This window comes from Miniopterus natalensis, chromosome 2 (genome assembly GCF_054644295.1).
Source record: "Miniopterus natalensis isolate mMinNat1 chromosome 2, mMinNat1.hap1, whole genome shotgun sequence".
In the NCBI taxonomy this organism is placed as follows: Eukaryota; Metazoa; Chordata; class Mammalia; order Chiroptera; family Miniopteridae; genus Miniopterus; species Miniopterus natalensis.
The window spans coordinates 96,924,886-96,943,497 of NC_142082.1; the positions used below are offsets into that span (position 1 = coordinate 96,924,886).

Consider the following 18,612-nt stretch of genomic DNA (forward strand, 5'->3'; position numbering starts at 1 on the left):
AACAAAGTATTTTTAACTACTATAGCTAGGATGACATTTAGAAATTTTTATGACATTACCATTTTCCCAAGAAAATAAAGTTTACTCTAGAAACAACATTTTAAAAAATCTAATTAAAATCTCCCCTTTACTCCAACCCAGACTGGATCCACAAATAAAGGTTGGGACATAGTACTACATCAATGTTTAAACTACTTTAATCATCAGTAAGTGGAACAAACTAACATGAAGACAATCTCATAAATTCTTGTTCTTAATAGAATAACTTCATGTGATCGTGTCCAAAAGCAATAAAACTGTGATAAACAGAAAACCTGAAACTAGTAAATGGTACCTAGAAAATGGTTCAAATACACTTTACACTACAATAAAGGTAAATGTAATGAAAGCACAGCATGAAAGTATATACATTGTTATGGTAGTCAAAAATACATTATGCTACGGGAGTGAAAAATAACATGTTTAATTTATAATTACTAGAGCCTTTATCAAAGAGCTTGACTTTATTTAAGGAGAAATAAGGTATGAAATAAAAATAACTTCTAAGTAATGAAGTACTGAAATATCCTTGAAACTTTTAAAAATAGATTCACATGTATGTCATAAAAATCAGAATAAAGTAACAAAAAAAGCATGACTAGCCCTAGCCAGTTTGGTTCAGTGGTTAGAGTATCGGCCCTCAGACTGAAGGGTTCTGGGTTCAATTCCAACCAAGGTCACGTACCTCGGTTGCAGGCTTAATCCCTGGCCCCAGGGCGAGTGTGGGAGGCAACCAATAGATTTGTTTCTCTCACATCTGTTCTTCTCTCTCTCTCTCTCTCTCACTCTCTCTCTCTCTCTCTCTCTCTCCCTCACTCCCTCCTTCCTTCTCTCTGAAAAGCAATGGAAAAAATATCCTCAGATGAGGATTTAATAAAAAATTAAAAAAAAACATGACCACACATGATGTGTTTGCCCTCATCTTTTGTTCCAGCTTTAAAAAGTATTATTCAAAGACACAAAGTAGGCAAATCAGTATTTATTTTATACTTCAAAGCCCATACAGTTAGTTGTTCTGGAATATTTCTAATAGAAATATTAGAAAGAAATGAGAGGTGGCATCTTAAAACAAACCAAGTAAATCTATTTTACTTTAATTACGTGGGTGAGCTGAACACTTACCATTTGATTCCTCCCTTTTAACTGAACAGTGAAAAAGAGAAAGCACATAAGAGGGCCTAATTTCAAGGCTTTTAAGAACAAAAACAAACATTAAAATTGTTTAACAATTTTTCCAAAGCCAGTTTTAAAAATATAAAATAGCTGAAACAATTGCCTCAATGTTTTCTCCATTAACATAAAAATAGTCAAGACCTATATAGAGCTTTTGTTAATATTTCTTTAGTACTTGATTAGTATATATTAACAAGTATCATGAAGCTAGGAATTAAATAAAATTTATAACAATGTGTCTATTCATAATTTCTAATTTCAGAAAGATCTAAAAATAGAACAAAGATTATCTTCACCCAAAGATTTAATTCATTGTTACACACTATTTTAAATATGGTTCCTCTTCAAAACAAATTAAGAACATAGTAACTTTGAGGCCTAACCTAAGTCATAATTAAAAAAAAAAAAAAAAAATCAACACTCTAGCCCAAGATACAGCAAACATTTTCTGTAAACGGTCAAAGAGTATCTTACATTTTGTGGTCACAAATACTCTCGAATATTCGTATTTCCCACCATCGATCAACCCTTTAAAAATGTAAACACCATTCTTAGCTCTGCAGTAGGGTGGAACAATAATTTATTTTTGAAATGCCAATAAATCCAATATGAGTATATAAATATCTTATTTATTTATTCACAGTGTTCATTAAACATGTGTAAACTTTTGTCCACCATTAAAATGCATTTTACACCCTAGCCAGCTAGCTCAGTTGGTTAGAGCATAATCTCGATATACCTAGATTGTGGGGTTCAATCCCCAGTCAGGGCACACAAAAGAAACCACCAGTCAATGCACAAATAAGGGGAACAACAAAGCAATGTTCTTCTCTCTCCTTTCCTCTATCTCTTTAAACCAATATAAAAAGATTATAAAAAAATAATAGAATGCACCATAAACATACAAATGTTTTTAAATTAAAATAAGAATACATAGTATTTCAATTTTAAGTTGTAGCAACATTTCCAAATAGTTTTTGATAGAAAAGTAAAATTAAAACAATGTCTTCATTAATTATATTAAATGCCACAGAGCATATTAAAACACTGGCATGTATTTTGAAAAACTGTGAAATGATTTCAAAGAATAGTCTGCAATCAAGTTTGTGAGTCAACTTAATCAAATTTAACAGCAGGATACATTTTAATCATTTTCTTCTAGACCCCTAAACGATTTGTGTATATGACATTATCACAAATAGCTACATGTTTGCTCCAAGGACATAAAGTTGATGCCAGAAAAATATTAAGAATGTTAATTCCACCAATTTTGCTATAAGCAAGCACTTTTAGCAAATAAATCCATGGTTTACATCTTGACTATATTTGAAGAAAAAACACTAGCAACTAGTTTTCAAAATATAGGCCTGAAAATTTAAATTCCATTTTCTTTTGTAACATCAGAAAATATCCTCACATTGATAAATACAACAGGTTTATATTCAAATATAACAAAAAGACCTAAAACAGTTTAAAATATGTCATTAAGCAAGTGCTACGCACTCAAGGAGAAAAAGAGAATTGCAAAATGTTAAAGTATTCCAAAAATTTTTACAGTGCTTAAAAAAACCTTAACTAATTTGGTGATGAATTTAAAAATCAAGCCTTTCATATGACTTACAATTTTTTTCTTCCTCATCCAAGGATATGGTTTTATTGATTTTACAGAGAGAGGAAGGGAAAGGGAGAAACAAAGAAACAACGATGTGAGAGAGAAACATCGATTGGTTGCCTTCTGTACGTACACTGACTGGGGATCAAACTCGAAAACCAGGTATGTGCCCTGAGCGGGAATCAAACTGGCAACCTTTCGGTGCACAGGCCAACGCTCAACCAACTGAACCGCTCCAGCTAGGCTCATATAACTTATAAAAAAGTTTCTAATTAAATTTAAATGCCACATATTTTTCAAAGGATATCTATTTCATGGGTGTTAAGATAGAAACTTCTTGTTGCTATACAAGTTAGAGCTTATTTTATAGTTGAGTGCATTCTTTTAAATAAGGAAGTTTGAAAATGTTCTAGGGACAGCCCTAGCTGGTGTGGCTCATCTGATTGAGCGTTGTTCCATGCACCAGAAGGTCGCCAGTTCGATTCCCAGCCAGGGCACATATGCAGGTTGCTCATTTGATCCCCGATTGGGGTACACAAGACTCAGCCAATCAATGTTTCTCTCTCTCTCAATAAAATATATATATATATATATATTTAAAAAAATAAAATCTAAGAACGTTCTAGGGACAGAAAAACAGGAACGAAGGTCAGAAAAAAGGGCACCAATGACTTGAATACTTTTAGCTTCACAAACATACTAAAGAATCATGGCTTTTAAACAGCTGGGGAAGAAAATACTCGTAAATATTTTTCAGAATGTTAAGCGGCATTCATTCATCTACTGCGAACAATGAGACTCTGTCAGTTATCATTAAGAACTTGTGAATTTTAACATATTTGAAGTATTCTTGTTTGCCCTACCATTTTGCCTCCACACAACAAAAACCCAAGTCAGGTCAAGTCTTTGGAACTAACTCCAGTTTATGAGAAATTTAGAAATAAAGAAACATTAAACACAACCGCAAGAATACAATCAACAAAATTCAGGATGTGAGATACTGTATACAACGAAACTCAGGAAATATTGCCCTGGCTGGATGGCTCAGTTGATTGCAGTCCTATACACCAAAAAAAGTTGTGGGTTTCATTTTAGACAGGGCACATATCTAGGTTTCGAGTTCGATCCCTGGTTGGGGTGTGTAAGGGAGGCAATCAATTGATATTTACCTCTCTCTCAAGTCAGTAAATACATCTTTGGACCCCGAGTCCTCAAGCTTCTTTTGCAAAATAGCTTGGCCCCATTATACAGTGGACAATGGAGAGGTTTGGACAGTTAATGGCACCGTTAAGTTTAACACTATCCTGCAGCTAAACCTGTTTTGCCTTTCTGAAAGGGAAGTGGATGGAGAATGAGGCCTCCTTAGATCAATGTGTCTTTTCCATACATGCAAGCCATTATGACTCTCAGAAATGATCCTAAGCTATATACCACCTGTAAACTACATCTCTCTATAATTTGCTATAGAACCTGAAAAAATATATACCCAAGTGGAAAGAAACATCCCAAAATGGATGAATGGATTTATCAGTATTTGTCAGTCCTTAAGATATTAAAAATGACTGTCCTTGTTTTACAAATAAAGTCTTCACATGGCCAGAGGTGTGGCTCCAGAATATCAAAGCCCACTAAATCCTTTTATATACTCAAAAACCTCCCATTAGGCTCAAAATGCTTATAATTGGCTTTATGAAACCAATGTTCTTCTAGGAAAAGCTTGCATTTCTTTCCCTATACCTCTGAAATACAAATATCTGGTAGTAAACTCTTATCTAGGCCATCTTTTAAAATGCAAGTTTCTGGGAGGAATCCTTATTGAAGGGAAAAAAAACAAAAACAAAAACAAAAACTGTAGCCATCTAAGTAAATCAATTTCACTTATTTCAACTATTCCTTTTTAAATTAGTGAATTTTTAATAAAAGCTATTGAATATCTAGATATTTAAAAGTAACATGAAATACTGAAACACTGGGGAAAGTCTGTAAAGCTGATTTGGAGCTGCTGATGTAATGTCCTGTGCTTTGCTGAAGGTGTGTTTCTTGAAACTGAGTGTGTGTTTAAAACACGTTCATAAAAGTCAATCTAAAGAATGCTAACTGCTTACTTTATAATGGTCACTAAAAAATCAAAAGTTTTTAAGAGTTAAGAATTTTAATTAATTAGAAATTGTATGGTTTTAATAATAGAAGGAATAAGGTATGGAAATATATTTTTAATGTCAAAAATAGAAAGTGATTTGTTCTAAAGCTGGTTATTTCTGAATGGGTAAAAAGGCTTGTGAAAGTTATAAAAGGTTTGTAAATAAAAATGTTAAAAGGAAATTGTGTGAGACAGGCCGGAAATTGTGTGAGACAGGCCAGTAAGTCAGAACAAGCAGAATAGAGAAACTGAGACAGCAGCTTGTAACCAGCTAGAAAATCTAGCTGCCAAGGAGTTTGCACCCATCTGTAAGTCCTATTTTCCCTAAACCGAAGACACTTTAAATGGTTTTCACTCTTCCTCCCAGCCAGAGGGTAAATAGTTTAAATCTCCCTACTCTGGGGAAACAGATAATACAAATCAAATTAGTACCATTTGCTGACCACACCCAAGGACAAATGAAGTTAAGAGAATAAAGCTCATTTTGGTATGTCAGCCTAAAGCTGATGAATTCAATGAATATCCTCTCCCAAGATGTCCCCTAAACACCCAGTCTTTAAAATCCCTCAAAATGAAGGCACAGTGTTTGACCGCCTGAATAATAAATTTAGTTAAGTAAATACACTTAAAGATAAAAATTAAGCTAATATAAAATTAGAATCTGGTCCTTTTCAACATTGTTAAACCGGCAAGAATTTTCCTCTTGTTTTTTCAGATATAAGGAGACATTTTTTAAAGCAATTTGGTGAATTATGTATTTTTATCCCTACCCTATCCGTCCAGAATTTGGCAATTCTTTTTCCTTTCTTTTTTTTAAATTTACCTTTATTGTTTAAAGTATTACAAATGCCCCCTTTTCCCCCCATCGATCCCCTCCTCCCTGCACTCCACCCCCCTGGCCTTCACCACACAACTGTCTGTGTACATGGGTTATGCATATATTCATGTAAGTTCTTAGATTAATCTCTCCCCACCCACCCCTGCCTTCACTTTGAGATTCATCAATCTGTTCCATGCTTCTATGCTCTGGATCTAGTTTGTTCATCGGTTTAGTTTGTTCATCAGATTCCACATATGAGTAAGATCATGCGATACTTGTCTTTCTCTGACTGGCTTATTTTGCTTAGCATAATACTCTCCAGGTCTCACCATGCTGTCTCAAAGGGTAAAGGATCCTTCGTTTTTATAGCTAAACAGTATACCATGGTATAAATGTCCAAGAAGATGCTTGATATGATTTCAATCTTCTTGAACTTGTAGAGATTTGTTTTGTGTCCTACCATGTGGTCTACCTTTGAGAATGTCCCATGTGCACTTGAGGAGAATGCCTATTCTGCAGCTTTGGGGTGTAATGTTCTGTAAATGTCAATTAAATCCATCTGAATTAGTGTGTCATTTAGAGTCACTGTTTGTTGATTTTTTGTTTGGAAGATCTCTCCAGTAAAATCAGTGGGGTAAAGAGGGAATCTTAAAGGCAGCCAAGAGAAAAGCAATCTGTTACCTACAAAGGAGCTCCCATAAGGCTGTCAGCTGATTTCTTATCACAAGTTCTATAGGCCAGAAGGGAATAGGATGAAGTACTCAGGGTAATGCAAAACAAAGATCTGAAACCAAGACTACTCTATTTGACAAGGTTATCATTCAAAATAGATGGTGAAATAAAGAGCTTCCCAGACAAACCAGCATTACAAGAAATGTTAAAGGGACTACTGCCATAAGAAGTTGAAATAGAGAAACATAGGCATAAAGAATTAAAATGGCAACAGTAAGTACCTATCAATAATAACCTTAAATATAAATAGATTAAATGCTCCAATCCAAGGACAGTGCATAGCTGAACAAATAAGAAAACAAGACCCAAATATGTGCTGTCTACAAGAGATTCACCTCAGAACAAAAGACTCACACAGGCTGAAGAAAAAAAACTTCTGGAGAACTTTAAAGAAGAGAATGACAGCAATACAGTCATAGTAGGGTCATTTGGCAATTCTTAATGAGTGAGTCATGGCAAAACATTTCTTTGCATGAATTCATAAAGACCAGTTTCCAATTGTGGTTTTATTTGCCAAGACTTTGGGTGGAATGTCATGTCTGAGAGAGAGATGCCTGGGCTCCAGATGTGTCCAAAAAGCCTAAGCAATGAAGACTGACTTTGAAGCCAGTAAGAGCACCTTGGAGAAATGGCCTGATACCATGGCTTGGTCATATGGTTCACGGCAGTCTTTCCAGGTAAGAAACAAAGGCTGCTTTCCTGAGAGGTGGCAAGGAAGAAACCTCAAGACATTTTGGGAACCTCGGGAACTTGAGGAATTCACCCAAGTCTATAGGTACTGCAGGCAAACCTGTTGGCAGGTGGCTCAGCTTCTTTGCCCTGAGGGGCTAATTAAAGGTCGACCAGGAGGTTCCAGTGAAGCAGAATTTAAAAGCCTATTATGATCAATTGCTACTCTTATTGTATTTATGCAAATAACCAAGCCAAATTGAAGCTTATCTTAAAACACCTTGCTGACCGGTCACAAATATACTTGTGTTTCCATGTCCAAACACTGTTGACTGGTGACGAAATAACTCGTTTCTGCACTTACATTAATTTAAGTAATTTTAAACACCTTGCTGACCAGTCATGACGGAAAAGTAGCCAGCTGAATGGGTGAGTTCTAGCTCAAAATAGCCGGTAAAAAAGGTTTAATACGGTAAATAATTTGACCCTTTAATATAAGTGAGGGTGATTTTAGGGAGAAAAACTGTGTTTCAATAGACTATAGAACACAACTGTGAGTATTAGACTATAATTCAATTAATTGTCTAAAAAGTTTATTTTTCACCTATGAATTGAACTGGATCCTGAATTTATCTAGCGTTCTTAAATATTTGGCTACAACCCTCCAAACTAGTGTTTCATTTTTCTCCCATCCTTTGACCTAGAATTATTGAGAACTAAAACATTTTCCTTCCACTGAACCATTTGTCATAATTCTTGTTGTTCTGGCTTTTACCCCCATACTACTAAGATTTGTAACAGTTTGTCTCCACCAGATTACAAGCCCTACTCGAATTCAGGGAATACCACCAATACCACCTCTAGATACCATCATCACCTCCTTCTGTGCCCAGGCCTCACAGTCCCTCTGACAGAAAGAAAGGATCTCCTGGCTTTGAAGGAAAACTTCATCCCTCTTCAGCAAGTAGTAGCGGTTTCCCTTTTCTTTGAAAGAATTCAGAGCCAAGATCCTCGAAGGCGGTATGTGGTAGGCTTAGACAGACACGAGCAGAGCAAGGACAATGGGCCAGGTACAGAAGGTAACCAGGAAAAAAAGCCCCAGGTGCCTAGTAACAGACAATTGTACAGTGGGAGCTGGCCCCCACACTGTGGCCTTTCCTCCCCAAGCATATCAAGAGTCATGTGGTTTGGACTTCCTGACCTTTCCTCCCTATTGATAACATCTAGACCTCATTTATATTTCAGCTCCAGGCCCAGGAAAGCAACAAAACCAGCCACAGCTGACCTCAGGAACAGCTGCATTGGATAATGACCCCCTGCCCTGGTGCGGACCAACCAATCAGTAGAGACAACTCTGAAAGTACACACCTGGAAAACTGCTGAATATTCTATTGAGGTCTTTCCCTGGGACCTCCACACTTAAAACCCTTAGGACCCAGGACCCAGTATGCTCCCCACCCAGAAGCACACCCTTGGCCTTTCCCTTTCCCTTCCCCCTCCCCTCAGGCATGTTACCATTAGCTTCCTCACTCCCAAGCTCCAAGGATCCTTTCTTTGCCTCTATATCTTGTTTCCTAAGCCCATTTCTTCTAGGAATCGTTTTTACTACCTCATGACTTACCAAATAAATGTTCTCTTATAAAAAAAATTTTTTAAATAAATCCTCAGGAGAAGATAAAAAATAAAAAAGGAAAAATTAAAAAGGAGAGAAAAACTTATGAACTAAAAAGATTGAATGTATCAGACAATTTGAAGAAACCAAGTGTTTTTTTAAAAAAAAAACCTTTAACGCTTGGACAAATTTAGGCTTTTATTAGTTAATACTAAAGAACTGACAAGTTTTAAGATATAAAGATTTTTTTCAAAATGAGTCCTGCCCTGGCCGGGTGATTTGGTTCATTGGGAAGGTCATCTCAAACACCAAGTGGTTGCAGGTTCAATGCCCAGTCAGGGCACATACCTAGGTTGTGGATTCAATCCCTGGTCGGAGCCTGTACTGGAGGCAACCGATGGATGTTTCTCTCTCTCCACAAATCAATAAAAACATATCCTCAGGTAGAGATTAAGAAGAGAAAAAAAAAAGAGTCCTTATTTCGAAATACACATTAAAATGCTGATGAATGAAGTTAGGAATTTTATACAAAATAATTTGGGAAAGTGGGTATACTTAAAGATGAAGAGAAGATTAGCTGGTGTTGGTAACTATTACGCTTGGGTGATAAACCCATAAGAATCTATTTTTATAATGTCTAAAATATTCCAAAATAAAGAATTTTTACTTATCAGTAAATGGTAAAAATCAGTTAAGTGCAGATGAATTTATGATTTCAAATTTAGTAACATAAATTTTTTTAAAATAAACTAAAATTGCCGGGCAGGCATGGCTCAACGGTTGAGCATTGATCAAACTATGATCCAGGAGATCGCAGTTTGACTCCCGTTCAGGGCACATGCCTGGGATTGCAGGCTCGATCCCCAGTAGTGCGGGAGGCAACCGATCAATGACTGTCTCATCAGTGATGTCTCTATCCCTCTCTCAGAAATCAATACAACATATATTTAATAAATAAATAAATAAAATTGAAGAAAAATTAAAATCTATTTCATAAACATGAATATTAGCTTCAGAAACTAATTCTAATTTACTACCTAAAAGAGGTTTAAAAAAATCATTTGTTTAACATACACAAACACGAAAAATTCAGAAAGATTAGAAAATACACTAATATATAAAGCAATACCTAAGGAATTCTAAACATATATTGACCACCTGACAACAAAAAATAATTTTAATTAACTAGAATTTTTTACTTACATTTTCCATATAATTTGGCTTAAAGCCCTCTTGCTGTCGCCTCAGTTCCTCCTGTTCTCTGTGTCGAATCATTTCTTCCTCACGACGACGATGCTCTTCTTCATGTCTAAAAGATGTTCAAATAAAAACTTAAGCATGATTGTTTTGTAAGCCATAATCAGGTATTTTATTTCAGGTTAAAATCATTTATGTAAGTTAAATTATGTCAAATCTGTCAACAATGACTGGCTTAGCAAATTTACCTTCCTCCTTCTACTTTGCTCTAAACTTTTAATAAAGGAAATAAACCAAAAAAATAAAGTAATTTAATTAGGATAAATCCAAAACAGTATAGTTAAATGCTTACACTAAAAAAAATTCAGAGTCCAAACACTCAAATATGTACTATTTAAAAGGAAAAGTATGGGATCATTGGCATAGCAAAGTTCTCAAGGACATTCAAAAAATACCCCTATGTAAGCCAGTGCAAAGGACTGTACTGCCTAGACAAAAATTCTATTACATGTAGGAGATCTTAACAAACCCTCCCACTCCCATTTCAACAACCCACTGGGAAATTCCCCTCGAGCAAAGGTCAGGTAACCCCCGTTTTTGAAAATTACATTTTATAGAACAAGCATTTACTTACTTGAGACAGACCACAGTGACCTGCAAGGCCTAAAATAGTATTTGCTATCTATCCCTTTTCCCAAAAACGTTTGTCAGCCTCTGTCCTAGAGGTATATTCAAGCATTAAGGGGGGGGAAAAAAAAAAATCACACCATATAAATGTGGAGGATTACTATTAAATCAGTAGTTATAATGTCATTAAGAGGGAAATCCTACAAAATATTAAAAAAATAAACTCACATTATATTGGCATCTAAATCAAACGCACCTATGCATGCCCTCCACCCCTAAACAAAAAAGTAATTTAAATAGTAAAGACTAGCCCAGGGGACATATGACAGTGTCTGGAGGCATTTTTGTTTGTCATAACTGGGGGATGGTTCTACTGACATAAACATCCTACAATGCCTGGGACAGCCCCCCCCCCCCCCGAATTACCTTGCCCATGTCAGTGGTACTGAGACTAAAAAACCCTGATGTAGCCCTGGCCAGTGTGGCTCAGCTGGTTGAGCATCATCCCGTGCACTGAGATTGTCAGTTGGACTCCTGGTCAGGGCACATGCCCAGGTTTCGGGGTTGATCCCTGGTGGCAGGGATCCCTGGTGCTTGATGGAGGCAGTCCATCAATGTTTCTCTCTCATTGATGTTTCTCTCTCTCACTTCCTCTTAAAAAAAAAAACCAATGAAAACATTCTTTTAAAATAAACAATAGCCTTTTGGACATAACCGCCATCTTGCAGTAATTCACCAAAATAACCAACACAAAGGGAAAGAGGAGAGGCACCCACTATATGTTCTCTAGACCTTTTAGAAAACCTTTTAGTTGTTCCTTTGGCTACATACATGCGCATCTAACAATATCTAACAAGATATTGTAGAAATCAAGGGAATGGGCACTATTCAAAAAGTTAATGCCCCACAAATGCTACCATGGCAAAACTGGAGGAGTCTACAATGTCACCCAGCATGCGGTGGGGCATTGTTGTGAACAAACAAGTTAAGGGGGCAAGATTCTTGCGAAGAGAATTAATGTACTTATTGAGCATATTAACCACTCTAAGAGTCAAGATAGCTTCCTGAAACGTGTGAAGGAAAATGATCAAAAAAGAAGGAAGCCAAAGAGAAAGGTTCAACTGGGTACAACTGAAGCATCAGCCTGCTCCACCCAGAGATGCATACTTTTTGAGAACCAATGGAAAGGAGCCTGAGCTGCTGGAATCCATTCCCTATGAATTCATGGCATGATAAGTGTTTAAAGGAAAAAGACCTCTGTACTGATAGAAATGTTTTCCTTACTTGGGTAGAAGTGTGGTGTCCCTTCCCCCAAAAAATTATTAAAGAAAACTTTACACCCTAAAAAAAATTTAAATAAATAAACAAACAGTAAAGACTACATAACGCTGACAGACCCCTCAGTAGGTGCCATTTTGCAGGTTACTCTTTTTTTGTTAATGTTTTTATTGATTTTGGAAGGATGGAGAGATGGGGTGGGAGAAAGAGAGAAAAAAACCACTGATTGACTGTCTCTTGCACACCCACTACTGGGGAATGAGCCCCCAATCTGACCAGAAATCGAACCCAAGACCTCTCGGTGCATGGAGTGACACTCAACCAATTGAGCCACACCAGCCAGGACCCCAGGTTACTCTTATAAGCACCTTTCTACATTGAGTGTAATATTCAAAATTCAAGAAACTTTGTTGTTGTTTATTGTACAAGTCCAAGAACTAAAAGAAATGATATCTCCCACAATCAGCAGAAAACAATGGCTGTTAAGACGTCACATCAGACCACATGCAAGTAACAAAACAACATTCCTAAGGCATTTCAAGCAAAATCTGAAGTATTTTGAGAATTATGTTTAAGTTCTCAATATAAAACTCTATTCATGTAAATTAAATATTCAACTAAATTGGTTAATCCATTTCTTGGACTTAAACACATTCATGAATTTTAATGTTAAAAAAATACTTTCAGACAAATACCGCATTTCACTTATATGTGGAATCTAAAGAACAAAATAAATGAACAAAATTGAAACAGGTTCAGATACAGAAAACACCACACTGAGGGGGGCAGGGTTGGAAGGCTGGGTAAAAAAGGAAAAGGGCCTGGCCAGGTGTGGCTCAGCAGTTGAGCACTGACCTAGCACCCAGGAGATCTCGGGTTTGATTCCCGGTCAGGGCACATACCTGGATTGCAGGCTCAATCCCCAGGTCAGGGGCATGCGGGAGGCAGCTGATCAATAAGCGACTCTCTCATCATTGATGTTTCTATCTTTCTCTCTCCCTATCCCTTTCTCTCTCTGAAATCAATAGATATATTTTTTAAAATTAATTTTTTAAAAGGTGAAAGGATTAAGAACTACAAATTGGTAGTTACAAAATAGTCACAAGATGTGAAGTATAGCATAGAGAATAGTCAATAATAATCTAATAACTATGTATGCTGCCAGGTGGGTACTGAAAATATTGAGATTACTGTGTAAAGTATATGACTGTTTAACCACTATGCTGTACAACTGAAACTAATATAAAATATTGTTGAATGTAAACTATAACTAAAAAATAAAATTAAAAAAAGAAAATAGTTTCATATTCATACACAGCTGACAATGTAAAGAATTACAGATAAAATTTCCCTTATTGCCCTAGCCGGTTTGGCTTAAGTGGCTGAAGTATCAGCCTGCATACTGAAGGGTCCTGGCGAATGTGGGAGGCAACCAATCAATGGATCTCTTTCACATGGATGTTTCTCTCTCTCTCTCCCCCTTCCACTCTTGGAAAAAAAAGGAAAAAGAAAAAAAGTATTGATTGATTTTAGAGAGGAAGGACGAGAGAGAGAGACAGAAATCAATTTTTGTTGTTTCACTTATTTATGCATTTGCCATGTGCCCTGAATGGAAACTGAACTCTCAACCTTAGTGTATGTGATGACACTAACCACATGGGCCCAATTAACGCTTCTTATGTGATAGCAGAACAGTCAGATACATCTCTTCAGTTTTACTGCTATAGTTTTATTTGCTTTTGTCTTATGAGTATTATTAATATGAAATTAACTTCCCAGACACAGCAATCTTTTTCCTTTCCCTTGACACGTGCTGCAAAAACTACCGATGTTAAGACAAGTTGTTCACATTCTTAAATCAAGATTATCACAATAATTTCAAAAGGAACTCCCCACTACCAAGCACAGGGTAAGCCTGTTAACAGATTTGTCGCTGAATGTATCTGCTAGAATGTAAGCTACCATAAAGATTACCCATCAACCTGGCTGGTGTAACTCAATGGTTGAGCATCAACTCATGCACCAAGAGGTTGCCTGTTTGATTCGCAGTCAGGGCACACTGCCTGGGTTGTGGGCTTGATCCCCAGTAGAAAGAGTGCAGGAGGTAGCCAATCAATGTTGATGTTTCTCTCTCATCAATGTTTCTCTCTCGCTCCCTCTCCCTTCCTCTCGCTCTCAAATCAACAAAAGCATATTTTATTTTACTGTTAGTAAACAGTATTCTGAATTTCAAGTTGAATCTGATATATCCCTGCATATTAAATAAGATTAATGAAAAAACATTCAATGAAACACTGCCACATACAAAGAACACTTATTACATCAAGCAACCAATATTTTACCTATTATGAGACTAAGTAACCTATTAAAAACTCCAGTAAGTACTCCATACTGGTTCTGTACACTTCGCTTGCCCTTTTTTTTTTTTTATCCTCACTTAAGGGTATTTTTTCCTTTGCTTTTTCAGAGTGAAAAGGGGGGAGAGAAACATCAATTTGAGAGAAACACATCAATTGGTTGCCTCCTGCACAGGTACCGGCTGGAGCCAGGGATCAAGCCTGCAACTGAGGTTCGTGCCCTTGGCTGGAATCAAATCCAGAACCCTTCAGTCCGAGGGTGGATGCTCTAACCACTGAGAAAACCGGCAAGGCTTCACTTGCTTTTTAATAATCTGATCATTCCAACTATCTGCCTCCCTCCTATATAAGTTCCAAAGTGGCAGAATGTGTCTTTTGTTCCCCATTGTATCCCCAATACCTAAAGTACTTTTTCTTTTTTCCCTCTTACTTGTAACTAATTTTAAACTTACAGAAAAGTTGCAAAAATAGTAGAGAGTTCCTATAAACCCCACATGCAGCATCCCCTAATATTAACACCTTGCATAACCACAATATCAATTATGAAAACCAGGAATTAACACTGGCATAATACTATAGTTAAAGTACAGATCTTATTCAAATTTTTCCCCACTAATGTCCTTCTTGTTTCCCAGGACCCTATCAAGAATCCCACATTGCATTTAATTATTACCTCTCCTTAGTCTCCTCCAGTCTGCAAAATTTCAGTCTTTTCTGGTCTTTCATAAACATGGCACTTTTAAAGAGAACTGAATATTTTGTATAATGTCCATCAATCAACCAATGAATACATAAATGGAACAAATCGATGTTTCTCTCTCTTTTTCTCTCTCTCCCTCCCCCCCTTTCCCTCCTCCATCCCTCTCCCCTTCAAATCAATAAATTAAAAAAAAAAATTTAAATCTAACACTATCATTTTTTACTTTGTTGTTGAAACTGTTCCAACACTGGCCATAGGGGCTCCTTCAATTTGGCTCCAATGTTCTTTCAACATGTCCAATCATCTTTTTTAAGACTTTTTAATTGATGATGGGGGAGGGGGAGGGAGGAGGAGAGGAGGAGGGGGAGGGGAGAAAGGGGAAGGAGGGGGGAGGGGAGAAAGGGGATTGGAGGGGGGAAGAGGGGGAGAAAAGGGGAGGGGGAGGAAGGAGAGGGGGAGGGGAGAAAGGGGGAGGAGGGGGGAGGAGAGAAAGGGGAATGGAGGGGGAGGAAAAGGGGAGGGGGAGGGAGAAACATGGAGCAGCTGCCTCCTGCACATCTCCTACCAGGGCACATGCACTGACCAGGAATGGAAACAGCAACCTTTTGGTGCAGGGGATGAAGCACATACAACTGAGCCACAGGGGCAAGGGCATGTCCTATCCTTTTTTGATTATGTTCTTACTATCTGGCAAAAAGATTCTAAGCTCATCCTAAACTTTTCAGTCCTAGCCAGTACTCAGGAGTGGCTCAGTTGGTTGCTGGTTCATTCCTGGTCAGGGCTCATGCCTGGATTACTGGCTCCATCCCCACTAGGGGGTATGCAGGAGGCAGCTGATCATTGACTCTCTTATCACTGATGTTTCTATCTCTCTCCCTCTCCTTCTCTCTGAAATCAATAGACATACAAAAAAAAGATATTAAAAAAAGTTTTAAAATAATATTAACAATAAATAAAGATAATTTTTAAAAAACGTTTTCAGTCCTAGATCAACCACTTTCTCCAAAAAGCCCTGGTTCCTTTTAGTGGAGAATGGTGTTTTAAAACAAAAATGTGGGCACACTGGATGAGCCCACCTTTCCTGAGGCATCACTGCTTCTAGGTGGACAGGACTATGAAATACATGTACGCACATGAACCCACACAAATACATCTGTATTTCTGTATCTGTCTAAATTAAACACAACGAAATTCATACTGACACCTCTGATCCCAATTCACCACCACAGGATTCATTTTAATTTTAGCCTTGTTCCTTTCTTTCGCCACCAATAAGAAACCTGGGTCTCATCTAATTTATTCATCTGTTCACTTTTTTTTTTTTTAAATATATCTTTATTGATTTCAGGGAGAGGAAAGGAGAGGGAGAGAGATAGAAACATTAATGATGAGAGAGTCATCGATCGAGCCCGCAACCCAGGCATGTGCCCTGACCGGGAATCAAACCCCGACCGCCTGGATCCCAGGTCGACGCTCAACCACTGAGCCACGCTTGGCCGGGCTCATCTGTTCACTTTTAAAGTATATACATTTCTCAATAAAAACCTGATCAAAGAGAAAACAAAGAGCATACATATAAAGTAGTTTCAGAATTACTAACACATTATTTCAGTGAGAAACACACTTACCAACTACATTCTATTGTTCTTTTTGTCACTGGCCTATAGTATCCAGTCAAGATACTGTTTTCCTAAGCTATTTAGATTTCTTATTTTCTTCCCCATCTGCTTTCAGTGTGATACTATTCTCCACTTGTAATATAGTTAGGTACATTTACTATGTTTGCACCATATTTTGGGTTCTCCAAAATCCTCTCTGGTTTCAATTATTTTTTCAGCAGATGAAGGGTAGCGTACTAATTTTAAAAGCCTAGTTGTCAAACATGGAGAGGCTTGAAGGGTATTAAGCTAAGTGAAATAAGTCAGAGGAAACAAATACCATATGGTTTCACTTATATGTAGAATCTAAAGAACAAACTAAACAAAATTGAAAGAGACTCATGCAGAGAACAGACTGATAATTGCCAGAGGGGAAGGGCATTGGCGGACTGGATGAAAAGGGTGAAGGGATTTTTTTTTAAATATACCATTATTGATTTCAGAGAGAGGGAGAGGGAGTTGAAACATCAATGATGAGAGAGTAGTCACTGATTGGCTGCCAACTGGGGACCAAGCCCGAAACCCAGCCATGTTCCCTGACCTCCGGGGAATTGAACCGCAGTCTCCTGGATCCTAGGTTGACGCTCAACCGCTAAACCATGCCCAGCCAGGCAGGTGAAGGGATTGATAGCTACCAATTGGTAGTTACAAAACAGTCATGTGGCCCTGGCCCATGTAGCTCAGTCAGTTGGAGTTATCATACGTGCACCAAAGGGTCGCAGGTTCAATACCCAGTCAGGGCACAAGCCCAGGCTTCGGGTTCGATTGCTGATTGGGGTGCATATAGAAGGCAACCATTCCATGTTTCTCTCTCTCTGTCTCCCTATAAAATCAATTAAAAAAAAAGCATGTCCTTGGGGAAGGATTAAAAATAGTAACAAAATAACAATAGTCATGGGGATGTAAAATACAGCATAAGGAATACAGTCAATAATACTGTAATAACTATGCACAGTGCCAGGTGGGTCCTGAAAATGTCGGGATAATATATTGTAAAGCAGATGATTGTCTAACCACTATGCTGTACACCTGAAACTATTACAAAATAATACTGAATGTAAATTATAATTAAAAAATAAAATTAAAAACAGAAAAGAAAAACTACCACTATTACCACTATGGTCATATAAAATGAGTTTGGTTTAAAAAAAAACAAAAACAAAAACCCTAGCTGTCAAGTACAGTCATACTTCTGTTCTCGCACTTCTCTCATCTCAAACAATTTGGTTCCTGACCAAGTTGTTCACAGAAAAAAATGTCTCAAAATGTCCTTAACCAGGGTTTTAGACCTGACAACCCCTTCATGCTGATACATCAGCATGACAAAGTCTCTCAGGCCACAAACAAAGGAGAGAGTGTGCCAGTGTGAATCAGTTTACATACAGCTAAACCTTGCCTTATTAACATCTCAGGAAATTGTGCTGTGAATCTTTTTGTGGGTTTGTTTCTGTTTGCTTTTATTTTGGCAAAATGGACGATTAGCACAATTTTAAAACATAAAGAGGATTATCAAGAGTGCTAATGTTCCGCTGGTCCGTGTGCTCTGTGGTAGAGCATCAGCCTGAGCACCAGAGGGTCGTGGGTTCAATTCCCACCCAAGAGCTCGTACCTGGGTTGCAGGTTCCATCCCCAGCCTGTCGGGTGCAAGAGGGAGGCAACCAATCAATGTGTCTCTCTCACACTGATGTTTCTCTTTCTCTCTCTCTCCCCTCCCTTCCACTCTCTCTGAAAATCAACAGAAAAATGTCCTCTAGTGAAGATTTTTAAAAAAGAGTGCAAATGTTGCCCTGCCCAGTGTGGCTCAGTTGTACCAAATAGGTTGCCGGTTCCATTCCCGGCCAGGGCACAGACTAGGGGCATGCAGAAGGCAGTGGATCGATGTTTTGCTCTCACATCAGTGTTTCTCACTCTCCCTCCCTCTCCCTTCCTGTTCCCTCCCTAAAAAAAAATTAATTTAAAAATGTTAAAAAAAAAAAAGACTGCTAATGTGCTAGGGGT

The 18,612-nt window shown here is 37.6% G+C and overlaps 1 protein-coding gene across 1 annotated transcript in view; it reads right to left on the reverse strand.

Moving 5' to 3' along the window:
• Positions 1-18,612, reverse strand: part of PSPC1 (paraspeckle component 1) — a 77,904-nt gene that overhangs the window by 23,000 nt on the left and 36,292 nt on the right. The window contains exon 6 of the mRNA XM_087814425.1: positions 10,001-10,106. Within this exon, the coding sequence (XP_087670551.1) occupies positions 10,001-10,106 (106 nt within the window). The remainder of the gene's footprint in view (positions 1-10,000; positions 10,107-18,612) is intronic.